Genomic DNA, 15,031 nt, shown 5'->3' with positions numbered 1-15,031 from the left:
CACACTCCATCTTTGGAGCTTTTTCTACTGTGGCTTGTTTTCTTCCATCTGTTCAGGTGCCTTTGTGAGAGCAGAGCAGGAGCGCCTGACCAAAACACTTGAGTCACAGAGAGTGGAATGCCTTAGCTAGGGCAGTGAGAAAAGAACATAGTAATGAGTAATAATGTAAATTTATTCTTAACCTCCAACTCCCCACACCTTGTATCAGTAGCTTTTGCCCTGGAGATCATTCCTGAGTCTGATAGCACAGGGGCCTGTCTGTCTAGAGCTGCTGCAGCTCTGGGGGATGTTTGCTCACAGAGTCCCAACTGGGGCAAAGACTGGAGGCTCAGGACACCTCCTGGGTACCAGCTCCCTCAGTCTGGGGAAGAGAGGAGGTGTTTGCATGTCCAGGGAGGGGAGGGATCATGGAATCACAGAATAGTTTGGGTTGGAAGGGAGCTTCATGCCCATCTTGTTCCACCACTTGCCATGGGCAGGGACACCTTCCACTAGGCCAGATTGCTCCAAGCCCCATCCAACCTGAGCTTGAGCACTGCGAGGGCTGGGACAGCCACAGCTCTTGTTGACAACCTGTGCCAGGGCCTCACCACCCTCACAGGCAAAAATTTCTTCCCAATATGTGATCTAACCCTGCCCTCAGGCAGTGGGAAGCCATTCCCTCTTGTCCTGCCCTTCTAAGCCCTTGTCCAGAGTACCTAGCTGGCTCTCTTGGAGCCCCCTTAGGCACTGAGGTCTCCCTGGAGCCTTGTCCAGGTGAATACCACCAGCTGCAGAGCAGAGGGCCTCCATGGCCTTCTGGATTTGCTCCAGCAGCTCCATATCCTGTTGAGGTTGGACCCCAGACCTGGAGGCAGCTCTGCTGATGGGATCTCACTGGAGTGGGGCAGAGGGGCAGAATCCCCTTCCTCAGCCTGCTGGTCACAATTCTTTCGATGCAGCCCAGGAGGATCCATCTGGATCTACCTGGAGGGAAGAATTTGCAGTAGCTGGGATGGATTAAGCACAGTTGTCTCCTGAAGCGCTGTGCTAGCCCTCACTTTGTTGTGCTGTGGGATCTGGATGGGTGATGCAGCAGAGGCAGAGGCAGCAAGGGTGGTGAGGTGCTGCCAGGCAGGCACAGGACATGCTGATGGGAAGCAGTAGAGTTGAAAAAGTGAATTTTGAATGAGGCCAAGAAACCAGCTCAAATGAGCTGTATCTGCAGCCTGGAGAGCTTGGGTTTCTCCTTTTTACATCAGCAAAAATTCAGGTTTATTTAGAAGTAGGTCAGAGAATCATGGAACCATTAAGGTTGGAAAAGACCTGCAAGATTATCAAGTCAAACCTTTGGTTTCTCAAAGAAAGATATATCACTGCTCTACTTTTCTGAGCATGTTTTCTTAACTGTATATTTTCATTGGTATCCAGTCAACTTGAAAACCATATTTGAGTTGTGCAGAGGATGTGCTCTTTGGGGGCTGTATCACAAACTCACACTCTAAAAACTGGAAATGCAACCTAATGCTTTTGCCTGGACATCTGTTTTTGAGACAGGTAGAAGTTAAAGATGTCCCTGCCTCCTTTCCCACCCACGCCTTGTCCTCAGCGTTGGGATGCAAAACTCTACATTGCAGTGTTGTCAGCAGCACCTATGGCAACCTGAAAGTGTTTGATGAAGGAATTTGTTGGCTGCTTCCATCAGGCTGGGTACAAGGACTTTATCTCCGTGACGCATGTTGTACGTATCCTTGCTCTGAAATCCCCTTTCAAGTCTCCAGTGCTTGAGCACCCTTAGAAAATCTCTGTCAGGTGACATTAGCCAGAGTGGAATTAAATCTTACAGGATTTAGCCAAGCAGCTTTGGCTACAGAGTAAATCAGGAAATGCCCCACTAGGTAAAAATCCAGGTGCATCTTTGGGATGTCTTGTGAAAGGTGGCCTGCAGACAGAACAGAAGTTTGTTGGTTGGGCTGGATCCCACAGGTTTAAAGCTGTACTGACTGTGGTGACAGCTCTATGTCATGGTGGTGTGGTAAGTGGTTATTGGGAAACTTCAAGTAGGTTTCCTTACTTTCTTTGGCTGTAGTAACTGGACTTCAATATGTTTTTTAGAATGTCAGTAAATGGTGAGTATCTTCTTGTATTCTCAGATTAAATGGTGGGTTGCATTCTTGTATTCTCAGATTAAATTAGATTAGAATAATTCCTGCTAGTGAGTGAGCAAGGAGGGCAGTCTTGTTTGAGGAAAACACTTTAAATAGTGGAAGTTATAAATTATCTCGCCGATCCCTCCTGGAGGGAGACAGGGCTGAGAGATAAAGTCAGGGGATAGTTTGTCACTGTCTCATGCAGCCTGCAGTCCAACCCTCTTGGTATCTGCTGTGTTGCTGCTCCTGCAAGCTGCTGGAATGGTTCCTTTGCATTGCCAGTGCTCCCCTCAGACAGGCTGAGATCCTTTGCAGGATACCCAGAGAAGGAATATTGGAAAGGGAGCCAAGCTGATGGGCACAGGCATCCTCCTGCTCTAGTAAAGGAGGACTGTCCACTCAATAACACTATCCTGTGCTATTTATCAGCATAAGAAATTTTGAGATTGACCACAGTGAATATGTCATTTTCCAGCTAGCAGTTCCTTGTCCTTTGCCTGGCACCTGCCTTGCAGGTATCCTCACAGAGCCAGCAAGTTCCAAAAGGAGCTTGGCTGGTTAAGAGGCTCCAGCAACACTAACCCATACCTGGCTGGGAGGTGCTATGAGCTGACACTAAGCCCCAAAGAGCCAAAGCTCTGAGCTGTGCCACGATGGAAACCCTGGGTATGTGGGACAGAACAACTGTTCTGGCTGTGGCAGGCAGGGTGTAACCTGGATTAGTCAGGTCATGCTTCTCCCTCCTTATTAGTGGCACTGGGAGAGCAGCATATTGGAGGATGGAGATGAGCCTCCTTCCCTGCACATAAGTAGGACATGTTAGAGGTCCTGGATCCTGCTTCTCAGCAGGAGTCTGTAGGCAGGAAAATGAAGGAGGGAAGTGAATTCCTTCACTTCCTTGTTCCTTGGTTTGAGAAGTGGCTCTTGGGGACTTTGTGGCAGCTGGAAACTCCATCTGAACACACAGAATAGAATCCCAAGGGCTGCCTGGGGTCATGTGCTACATTCAGGTCCCCAGTGGTTTTGCAGCACAGCTAGAAAGGCAGCAGGAGGTTCTGTGTCCTCTTGCTGCCAAACCACAGCTCTGGGCAGGCAGGAGATGCTCGAGTGAGTGAGTCGGTGGGTTGGAACCTGCTAGTAGGGGATTTGAAGCTTATCCTACTCTTGAACAAAGGTATGGGCAGCTGAATGTTGCTGTGGCTCTTCTGGATGATTGTGAGGAATGTGGCTTCAAAGTCCTTCAGCCTGTTATGGCCCTGCTCTAAATTGGCGTCGTGGTTTTAATGCGGCACCTCTGTGCTTGAGTGTCGACACAGGCACAGAACTGGCTCGGTCCTGCAGAGGTGACACTTCCTGCTCCACGTTAGCTGTCTCTAATCCTGATCAAGCTTTGTTGTGAGTGCTGGTTAGGCAGATTGGACTTGCAGGTTGTAATAAACAGAGGAGCCAAAAGCTGGAATGGGGCCGGCGTTTCCAACACTGCCGGGTGCCTGACCTTGGGAGCCTCTAGCCTTCCTGCCCCCGCTGCCCGGGAGGGACGTGCTGGGAGTGTGTGTTCTTCCACTCCACAATCCTCCTGTGGCCGGCGCGGGGAAGGGAGCAGGAACAGGGTGTTCAGATAAGGCTGCACCTTTCCCATGGAGCAGATGTTTGCCCGAACATCCCACTGGATTGCATAATTACTGAGCCGAGCGGTTGCAGCCTGTTCCGCTGCTGGGCGGCAGCTATTGTGTGCTGCTCTTGATGAGATTTTTGTTTTGCTTTTTGTCACTGTGTCACACGCTTTGGACTCAGCACTCCAAAATTGTGCTTTTTCTACATGCAGCTGATCCAAAGCAAGAAAACAAATCAGTTCTTTTTGAATTTCATTTCCCTGGTCTTGTCCTGCTCATTCCTCACTGTAATTGGGCTTTGGCACTGTAAGTGCTTTTCCGGGGAGTTGTTAAGGAAATGTTCCAGCGTGGTGATGTCCTGGCTCAGCTCCCTGAGGAGGGCTGCACCCGGGATGCTGCACCCCGGATGTGGTGGCACCTGCAGCTGACGATGAGGAATGGATGTGTTAACTCCCTGCTTACATCTTCAGCTTCTGCCTTGCCTCTTGAGCTGGGATAAACGGATTTATTTTTGAGGCAGAAAGAGTTTCTGCATAAACCCAAAAATAAACCAGGCTGGTAGATGCCTTTACTGCAGAACATACTTCTGTGGCAGTCCCTGGCAATGCTGATGCTCCATAATCTGGAAGTTTGCTTTGATCAGCTGAGCTGGGCTGCAAAATACAGGTTCAGTGCTGATCCCTGGGAGCTAGCAGGGGAGCAGCTTCTGGAGGCTGAGGGTCAGAAACCTGAGCGGGTGGCTGGGACAGGACTGTGCCTACGTGTCTCTGCTTAATGGAAGAGCTGTCCATGCCTGGGGTGGAAAGGAGGGGTCAGCCATGTCACCGCTCTCAGCAGGTACCACAGCAGTGCCCCGAGGCCCAGCCTGTACATTAAGCTTCTTCCCTTCATTTGTGCAAGCCATTTATTTGTACAAACCTTGCTGTTCTCATGCCCAGCATTTCCGTTGAGAAAAACAAGACAAAGACCATGGGAAGAGTGCAGCACGTGGAGCTGGAGCAGCAGATCCTGGTGTGCAAATGTCATTTTATGTGAAGGTGGCTCCTGTGTGCTTCAGACAAGGCACAGAGCCCATGTGGGTGACAAGAAGGAGCAGGGGACTGGGAGGAGGTCAGGGTGACTGAGGTGGGATTCAACAGGATTATTTATCTCTGGCTCCTCCTGGTAGCCCAGTTTGCATGCTGACTGGTGCTGTCAGTATTTCTGCTTTGAATGGTGGCTAAAGTGTCCTGAGGAATGTTGAGCTACCTGTGCTGCAGGTGCATCAAAGCCAGGTCTCTCCTCCACCTATATGCTCACCCATAGGGATGGAGCCAGCCTTGCCCGAGCACTAGGATGAATAAGGTGGTGAACCAGGTGGTAGAGACGGTTGGCTGGGTTTGACCAGCACCAGTTTTGTGTGGATAATCCCGAAGGTCAGGCAGTCTGTCAGTGCTCCAGGGAAAAATAGATAGATACATTTAGATGGTAAAGCATTATGTATGTTCTACATAACAAGCAGAGTTTATCTCAGGTTGCTTTATTTCTGTATTTCTCCAAGCTCTCAGATGGCAGGAGTAGTGATCCATGCCCAGGGTGCAGAACAGCTACAGCTCTTTCTGCCAAAAAATGGCACGTTTAAGGGGGAAAAACCCCAAAATTTTAATTTAATTTTGTACTTTACTTGATGATTCTCATCTGAATCAAATTGTGTTGAATTATAGGGAGGAAATATGTTTAATGATCAGAAGTTGGTGCACAGGAAGGGCACGTTGTACTCAGCTGCCTTCTCTGGGAGGCTCCGGCTCCTGCAGCCAGCTCCTGCTCCCTGTGGTGTCCCCTCCCCTCCCAGGACTGCTCTGCATGCTGGGAGCTGGATCCACATGTGTGAACTGTGAGAAGAAATTCAGGATTGCTTTTGCCTGTGCCTTGACACACAGCCCGATGCTTCTGCTGGCTCCTTGGGAAGCCCAGCTGGCTGCTGTTCTGGCTCATGGGCTGCTTCCCAGATCAGGAGTGTTTTCTTGCTTACAAGAGAGCTGAAGAGGGACTTTGGACAAGGGCCTGGAGGGACAGAAAAAGGGGAATGCCCTGTCAGACGGCAGGGTTAGATGAGATATTGCAAAGAAATTCTTTCCTGTGAGGGTGGGGGGACCCTGCCACAGGGTGCCTGCCCCGTCCCTGGAAGTGTCCAAGGAGAGGGCTCAGAGCACCTTGGTCCAGTGGAAGGTGTCCCTGCCCCTGGCAGGGGTTGGAATGAGATGAGCTTTAAGGTCCCTTCCAACACAAACCATTCCATGATTTGCTGAATCACCTTCACCCACTCCCCCTTAATTTTAATTTGTTTTTACCAGCAGTCCCTTACAAGCAGTAAGAGCCATCTCTTTTGATGGATGTGTTTAATTTCCATCTTTTCTGCACGTATTTCAATAGCCATACATGTGTAGGGGCTTTAACTTCCACAGCTCCTGTCCTGGCATTCTTGTTTCTGCCTTTGCCTGTAAGGCATTGACTGAGCAAGTCTATGTTAGGGGTCTGATGGAGCAGGGAATTGTGTCCTGGTTAGAGTCTCCACATTCCTTTACTGTCCAAATGGGCTGCTCAGGTGTGTCACATTGTTCTGTTCTCAATGGAGAAAGTGAAAAATGAGACAGACACGCACTGGGTAGGCCACCTTCCACCAGACTAGACTGGGTATGAGTGACAAACTATGGTGTGCAGGATTTCTGGGGGAATCATGCTGTTGCAGCCTCCAGCCAAGAAGCTGACGTGGCATTTATATTTTCACATATTTTTAGCTCCAGTCACATTGTATATCCTTATAAACCCTTAAATAAAGTGAAACTTTTAGTAGAGATGCAGCAGCAGTTCTGATCAGAGAAAAGAGTCCACTGGTTATTCAGATTTGTTTTGACTTCTCTAGGGCATCATAAAGCATCAAATACTTAATTTATAAATATGTGTCCGGGTGTATAGACCTGTCTTATAAAGAAAACTTCATTATTAGATCATGTGGGCACTGCCCAGGCTCCCCAGGGAATGGTCCCGGCCCCAAGGCTGCCAGAGCTCCAGGAGCATTTGGACACCGCTCTCAGGGATGCTCAGGGTGGGATTGTTGGGGGGTCTGGGCAGGGCCAGGACTTAGACTCAATGGTCCTTGTGAGTTCATCTACTCAGGATATTCTAGGATTCTGTGATCTTAAATTAAGCTTCTGCTGGATTTTTGTAAACCTTTTAAGAAATTCCTTTCTGGTGGGCAGAAGCCTCTAATGCCTGTTTTGATGATGAAGGGTTTTGGCAAGTCAACCTGCCTCGGCTGGTTTGGAGGGAGTGGGAAGAACACCTTCCACTGGACCAGGGTGTTCCAAGCCTTATCCAGCCTGGCCTGGGACACTTCCAGGGATGGAGCACCCACAGCTTCTCTGGGCAGCCTGTGCCAGGGCCTCACCACCCTTACCTTGTGGGGGTTTTGCTCCTCTAGCTGCTAGGGCTGAAACCTGCACCCTTTCCTGTGCAGGGGCTCTCCAGGAGGAGATTCCTGCCTGTCCTGCACGGTGTCAGCTTGGTGGTGGAGATGGCCGATGTGACTGTGAATATGGAAAAAGCACAAAGTCTGAGATGGGAATTGCTGAATGCCATAACTGAAGTGTTTATTTCAGAGGCTCCATAGAAGCTCAAGCATTGGGACAGGGTCACTCAAAGCCATGCACAGATGAGAACAGAACTGAAGGCAGCAGGTCAAGCATGCATGAAGTGCCTGGCAGAGCCCAGGCACAGACTGGAGGCATGGGAGCAAGTTGGGGTTTTGTCTCAGGGTTTCCCTGCTCATCACATTTCTGAGCACAGCCTCGTAAGCCACACCAAATCGGATAAGAATCATTTCAATTAGCTTGTTAAGTGTTGAAACTTCCCACAGCAGTGCTCCCACTCCTGCAAACCCCAGCGCTGCCTCATGGTCAATAACCCCTGGAGCTGGAGTTAAATCAGATTTTGCCAGACCATCTGTCAGCTTGCTTGAGCTGAGCACAGCCATGTGCCATGCACCGAGGAGCCAGTGGAAGATTTTTACATTTTCTGACTAGACAAGTTGATTTTATAAAGCTGATTACTTTTTGTAAGTGGTGGAGACAGAGGGAAATTTTGCTGGGGTTGCTCTTGCCCACATCAGGCATCATTTCTCCCAGAGATCTGTGGTTCCTTGCCTCCAATATCTCTCCTTTGTGTGGATGGTTGGTGTTGATTCCACATTTGGTACATGTGTAGCAGCAGACACTTAATAGCTGGGAATGAAAGTGGCTTGTGGTAATTATCACAAAATTAAAGATAATCTCCTGCTCTGGAATTGTGACAAAGTGCAGAAACGAGATTAGTGCAGCAGTAGATCAGTGACAGTGTGCACATTCCCCGGGCCCAGGGCTCTCAGCTGCATTCCCAGCAATTTGCAGTGCTCAACCTGAAGCAGCATTAGCTCCTTTGGATTCCCCCATGGTCTGGAAGGGCTTCTTCAGCTTGTGCCCTGGAAGCTCTAGCCAAACGCTCACTCACAACCTTATTTCCTGCTCTCTGGGCCATTGCAGGGCCTTTTGTTCAACGATCACAAAATTGTGTTGACATAGGCAAAAGAGCTAATTTTTCAGCACAGTTTGAGCTCGCAGTGAGCTGAGCCATGTTCTGCTGCAGTCTGAGAGCTGGAGGAGTGACAGGGTTCATGTCACTCGTGGTGTGTCACCCACCCGTGTTAGTGACATCCCCTCACCTGGGGGGACCCGACCTGAGTGTATGAGTGAGGGGAGCTGCTCTGCACCCCTTGGGTTCTCACTCTGCTCACTTCCCTCTGCCTGTTTGCAATGGGATTTTGTGACACAGGGAGTGGCATTTCAGTGACTGTTCCTGAGGCAGGAGTTGGGCACTGTTTAGAAGAGAATAACAAGAAGTGATTCTTCCCGCACTGCCCTGGCTCTACCCTGCAGGCTGGTTTGTAGGGCCTGGGGGTGCTCTGCAGACAGCTCCAAATGCCATGTGACAATACTTGTTTCACATGAGGGACTGCTTATTTTGGGGAGATCAGGATGCTGAGACACCTGCAGCACTTCTGAGTCAGAGCAGCTTCGTCTCCCCTGTGATCACCAAGAGTTTTTTTGTTCGATTTTTTGTTTATTTGCTCTCTAGAGTCTGAAATATTTTCCGAAATGTAACTGAGTCACACACTTCCCTAGTGTTGTCATCCCATTTTCATGGAATCTTGGAATGTTTTGGGTTGGAAGGGATGTTAAACCTCATCTTGTTCCACCCTCTGCCATGGGCAGCGACACCTTCCACTAGACCAGGTTGCTCCAAGCCCTGTCCAACCTGACCTTGGACACTCCAGGAATCCTGGGGCAGCCACAGCTCCTCTGGGTACCCTGTGCCAGGGCCTCTCCATCCTCACAGGGAAGAATTTCTTTGCAATATCCCATCTAACCATCTCCTTTGGCAGTAGGAAGCCATTCCTCCTTGTTCTGTCCCTCCAGGCCCTTATCCTGGCCCTTTCCAGCTCTCTTGGAGCCCCTTCAGGTACTGATGCCCAGGTTCTTGCTCAGACTCCTGAAACAAGCCTTGGAGCAGCCTCTCAGGGGTTGAACAGGTACCATGGGTAAATCATTGAAGTTCTTCCTTTGCCAAATGGGGGAGATGCTGAAGCAGCAGAGGTTGGGTTGGGTGCTCTGGAACTTCTCCTGCTCTCCAGCCAGGAGGAACAGAGGACATCCACTTCCCTCCAGAGAAGACCACCCCCTAATTTGAGTGTAGATGAACTCAAAACTGCGCTCCATGGTCTCTTGCAAAACTAAGCCCTTTCTGAATGGATTCATAAGGATCTGTGCCTGTAGGAACAATGTAGTACAGGAGCAGGGAGTGGCAGACTCTTATCTGGAAGTAAGGCCTTAAAGTTATCCCTTGAATTTGTGTTCTATGCAGGAGACCCCCATGAGAACTGGCCTGTGCACACAGGGACTGGGGGGCTGCTGGGGTGGTGTGGGGAGCTCCTCTTCAGCAACTCTTGATTCTTCATGGTAGCTCTTGGGAGCCAGCTGGGCTGGATTCATGGTCCCATGTTCCACACAGAAGCCTGTGCTCCCTGCTGTCTGAAATTAAGGAGCTTCTTGCAAACTTGGGCTTGGAAAATCTCAGAAAAACAAACTCGGGCTAGGAATTGGGAGATGGCCTCTTGTCAGAGGTTTGGGCCTGTGTTTCCAGCTCTGATTATATACGTAAAAGCTTGAGGCAAAGCTCTGATTCCACTATTGGCTGTAATGGAGCAGCAGTGGCTTCTCCTGAGGCAGTGATAAAGATAAATTATGCATTCATTTGTGTGATATATTCGGACATAGGATTCTATAAATACATTCAGTTATCAATATAGTTTGTCAAGTGCCTTCTGAGTGGCTGGAAAACAGCTTCAGGAGTGTCTCTCTGGGCTTCTGTGTGGAGCCAACTCAGTGTAGTGTGGACCCATTGCTTAATGGGGCAGCAGAGATTTGCAAGACCTCTGCTGAAGCCTCTAGGAAATACTATTGCTGGAAAAATATGTGCATTTTTGTGCTTCTGACTATGAAATTGTTCGGATGACTCCTGTACCATCAGATTCTTGCACTAGTGAAGCTGAAAACAGAGTAAAACCAGCTGCTCTAAAAGCTGGCAGCTGTACTTGAAAAGACAAAGCATTGAGCTGTTTTCTCAGAGTTTTGGTGATTGGGTTGGGGGATTTTATTTGATGTCCCTACTTTTCCTGATGTTCTTCCCTTTTGTCTGCAGGTCTGGGCCCAAAGAAGACAGCCATCACTGAGGTGAGATGTGTAAAGCTGGGTTTGACAATGCTGTGTTGAGAAATGAGAACACAGAATTCTGGGAAGCTCTTCTGCCTACATTTTTTGAGCAAAACTGCATTTCACAAAATACTGATGAGCTTACTACAAAATCGATACAGTTATTTGGGAGAAATAAAATTAGTGGCAGGTCTCTGAGGTCCCTTCATTGGCATCACCACAGCCACAGAAGGGATGTGGAGAGACTGTGCACATCATGTGGTTGGTTTTGGCTGTGTCATCCACGATGCCTCTGCATTGGTGACTGAGGGCACTTCTTCCACACCAGCACCTGGAGGTGGTGACTGGAGAATGCATGTATTGGACATCTCCAGGCCTCTGTGGTGGGTCTTACCCACTTGTGGGAGCAAGTCAGGAGGCTGTGATTTGTGAAGCCCTAAAACAGGGGAACATCTCCAAGGACTCATCTTCTCTTGTAGATATTCCAGGTCACAAGTTCTGAGTCACTCTTACCTTCTGGAACAAAACTCTTCACAATTGGCAGCAGGCAATCTAGTAGGAAGCTCTGTGCCTGAAAGCTGTTCCCTGAAACCGCTTGCATTGTTTAGGGCATTGTGTTCAAATGATTTTTGTTTGATCGAATTTTTTTACATTGCGCTTCTCATTCCTCACCTGAGATGATGAGCATTTGTATACATGAACAGCAAAATCTTCCCATAAAATTACCTGGAATGTGACACTCGATTCTTTTGTACTGGAATATGTGTAGTGGGAAGCTCAGCTTCTGTGGAAGTTGGTTGCATTGTTCAGTGCATAAATTAGGCTACTTTTTCTTGCCCCAGAAACAGTCACAGGCAGAGCAGGAGACTGGAAGAGATTTTGTCACTGCAGTTCCTAGGATGGCAGTCCTTTCCCCCTGCCTGTGTCTGCTCATCACATTTGGAGGATGGTGGTGAGCCATTGGCAAGGCAGGACAGCACAGCTTGGGCTTACATGGAGTAAGATCCAACGGGTTGGTGGAAAGAGAGGCTGAACTGTGCTGCTCACAGCTGCTGACTTAGAAACAAGGCTGGCCCTGATAATAACAAAGGGTATGAAATGGGATTTTTGAAAGAGAACTCAGACTGCCCCTTAGTACGAGTTGTACAAGCAGATTGACCAGAAATAACTGCAAGCTCTTGATCAAAAGCTGAAGTACAAAGAACTTCTTAGTCTGAGCAAAATTATCCATTGTCTGCTGGAGCTGTTGGTTTGGGGCTGGGTCTGTGCAGCACTCAAGAGGGACAGGGATAGAACAGTGTCACTTGGGAAGTGACCTTGGATCTCTCTGCACGCTGCTCAGAGGAACATCCAAAGTGTACTGCAATGTACACCCGAAATGGTGCTGGTCTCTCATTAGCTTTTCTAGCTGTCTAGTGAGCTCCAGGATCCATAGGGATCAACTGGCTGAGAGCTTGGGTGTGGGTGCAGTGTTGACTGGTGGTGGAGTAGGCTCCCTAGGGCTGCAAAAGGAGCTGCAGGGAAATTCCCAACATCTGGTTGCACCAGGCTGTTAAAAGAGCAGCCACAACCTGCTACCTCCTGCGTTGGCAAAGAAAGGCCTAGGCAAACTCAGAGGTAGGAGAGGAGAAGGGGACAGGAGCAGGTTTGTTGTCACCCTGAAGTGCTGACAGTCTGTAGCATTTCTGTAAACTTCAGAACTTGTGGAAGAGACATTCCTGTGGCTCACCCTGTGTGGGCTCAGCCTCGGAATTACAAACAGATGAGATCTTGCTTACATGGGTTTATCTCAGTGTGAGTGGGGCTGGACTTGGCTCTGATCTCTCCAGCAAAACCTGAGGTGTCAGTGTGACACCTGAGGGCGTGGGACTTTAAGAATAAGTCTCTGTGGCTGTTTGATTTAATACATCACTGTTTTAAATCAATGGGCAACCGCAGCCAAGCACCAGGGGAATCTTGGCAGCTGGATCTTTTCTGAGCTCAGCATCTTCACTGAGGGCTCTACCAGTAAGCAGTGGGGGTGTCAGGTGGAGTGTTGCTGTTCTAACTCATCTTGAGGGGTGGAAAAGCTTCAGTTTCACCTGTTGGCACTCCGCAGGGTTTTCTCCAGCAGTACCATGATCCTTGTGTACAGTACAGTGTGGGAATGTGGCTGTGCTGCTCTGTATGTGCTTGGTGGCAGCTCAGCCTGAGCCCTGAGTGTCCTTGTGCTCTCCTTGCAGGGCCCATCACTACCAGGACAGCCAGGACAAGGAAAGAAGATTGGCCATCGAAGCGTGGATGCTTCTGGGGAAACCACCTACAAAAAGGTTTGGGTTTGGGGAATGGGGGATGGCACCCAAATGTGGGTGACAGACTGAGAGAAGTTATGGTCCAGTAGTTATTAATCTGGTTGAGATTTTTATGCAGCGCTCTTGGACAGTACAATCCTGCAAACAGCAAATCTAAAGCCCTAACTAACCTCTTCAGCAGCCAAGTAAACTTGGTTAGCAGTGTGTGGTACCTGAGATGACCCCACAAAAGTCAGACATGTCTGTGTTGTAATGCAGGGGATGTTACTGTGATTATCTGCTGTGAAATCCTCACTGATTGTTCTTTTCTTTTGCCAGACCACCTCATCCACTCTGAAGGGGGCCATTCAGCTGGGGATTGGATATACTGTGGGCAATCTGAGCTCCAAGCCAGAGAGAGATGTCCTGATGCAGGACTTTTACGTGGTGGAGAGCATTTTTTTCCCAAGGTAAAGGAGAAGGGGAAAAAATGAATGCATGAATTATTTCTTTTCTTTTCCTCTCACTGATTTTTCAAGAGAGCTTCCATCTGTCTTTAGATCAGAGTTGCATGCTCAGAATGTTTTAAATCTGCTCCATGATACACAAACAGAAATGTTATGCAGTGGGAAATGTTGGAATCTGCAGTGCACTGGCCTGCAGGGAAGCACAGTGCAAGATGCAGTACTGTGAACTCCAGTTTATTACCCTTCATATGTGCTTGTCTTTCTAGCTGTCCATCTAGAATTTTGTCCACAAAATCATACCATGTTTTAGATGGAAAAAACTCCTTCTGGGAGCTCTCTAACTGTGAATAAACAGAGCTCATAAAGGTTATGTTCTCTGTGTAAATATATTCTGCTTGGCAAGTGGTTGTTCCTTTAATCTCTGGAAATAGATTTTGGCAGATAATTTGAAACCTATTTTCCTGTTTTCCTACCACAGAAGAAAGGTAGTGGTTATTGTTCCAAATATGTCTTTTTACAAGGCTCAGTGCATCTGAAATATACAGCAGCTCTGGTGTGACTGTCCATGTCTGGTGAATGGTAACAGGCCCTGCCCCTGTGTGTGTTCTGTGCAGTGAAGGCAGTAACCTCACCCCAGCTCACCACTACGCTGACTTCAGGTTCAAGACCTATGCCCCAGTGGCTTTCCGGTACTTCCGAGAGCTCTTTGGGATTCGTCCAGATGATTATTTGGTATGGATATATTTTTAGATTTCTGTCTTTTCCTCCTTTTTTTACCTTTACCATGAGGGTGGTGAGGCCCTGGCACAGACTACCCAGAGAAGCTGTGGCTGCCCCATCGCTGGGAGTGTTTCAGGACAGGTTGGACAGGGCTTGGAGCACCCTGGTCTAGTGGAAGGTGTACCTGCCTATGGCAGGGAGTGGAACAAGATAGGTTTTAAGATCCTTTCCATCCCAAAACATTCCATAATTCCAAGTCTGAGTGTGCTGAATGGCAGCTGCCTGCCTCTACTGGAGGGAGGCCATGACCTGCACACAGTGTGAGCTGTGTAAGCCCTGCAATGGGCTTCCCTCTCTGGTCCTTGTGGTAACAATAATTTACTGTGTTTACAAGCCAAAGGAGTTGTGTTCTGCTGGGTGTGACCCTGAAATGTCCCCTGCAGCTCAAGGGACAAAGATGGGAATTTTTTCTTGTGTACTCACTGGAGAGCTATGTGAGTATAGTTATTTTAATCATCTTTAAAAGACAGAATAAATCACAGCCTGTTCTTGTGCTTCAAAAGCTCCTCAGAGCTGGAAAGGCTGGTTTTCAAATACCTTGGAGTACAAGCTGTTGGGGCTTCGAGTGCACTGTGGCTGAATTTGGGCCCTTGCCTTTATGTGACGTCCTCTTCTCTGTGAACTGGGGAAGGAAACACATCCATGAGTGCACACCCTCCCCTTCTGGAACAGTCCTTTTTGTGTGACTTCAACTGTGTAGATGGGGGTGATGGCACTGAACACCTGGCAGTGAAACAAACCTGTGCCAGTGCCTGGTGGGAGGGTAACAGTGATCCCCTCTTGTGCCAGCCAAGGCAGTGCTGTGTGATGGTTGAGTGTTCCGAGCTGAGGACAGGCAAGGAAGGAGTTTGCCTCAGTTGCAAAGGTCATGGCTCTGATTCATTGTTTCTGCTTCTCCTGATTGTCTCTTGCCTGCCACACCAGCAAATGCCTTTAATTATGCACGAGATGATTAACTTGATCAAGTCTGGAATTGTTAATCTGTGCAGA

The 15,031-nt window shown here is 48.6% G+C and overlaps 1 protein-coding gene across 9 annotated transcripts in view; it reads left to right on the top strand.

Moving 5' to 3' along the window:
- The window catches only part of PIP5K1C (phosphatidylinositol-4-phosphate 5-kinase type 1 gamma), a 52,312-nt gene that overhangs the window by 15,916 nt on the left and 21,365 nt on the right, over nt 1-15,031 (top strand). For all 9 annotated transcript variants that reach the window (XM_033082095.1, XM_033082091.1, XM_033082089.1 and 6 more), the window contains exons 2-5: nt 10,514-10,545; nt 12,747-12,833; nt 13,134-13,264; nt 13,876-13,993. In XM_033082095.1, coding sequence (XP_032937986.1) covers nt 10,514-10,545; nt 12,747-12,833; nt 13,134-13,264; nt 13,876-13,993 — 368 coding nt within the window. The remainder of the gene's footprint in view (nt 1-10,513; nt 10,546-12,746; nt 12,834-13,133; nt 13,265-13,875; nt 13,994-15,031) is intronic.

This window comes from Catharus ustulatus, chromosome 29, assembly GCF_009819885.2.
Source record: "Catharus ustulatus isolate bCatUst1 chromosome 29, bCatUst1.pri.v2, whole genome shotgun sequence".
Taxonomy (NCBI): Eukaryota; Metazoa; Chordata; class Aves; order Passeriformes; family Turdidae; genus Catharus; species Catharus ustulatus.
Note: the sequence above shows the minus strand (reverse complement) of the source record. Positions and strands in the feature narration are given on the sequence as shown.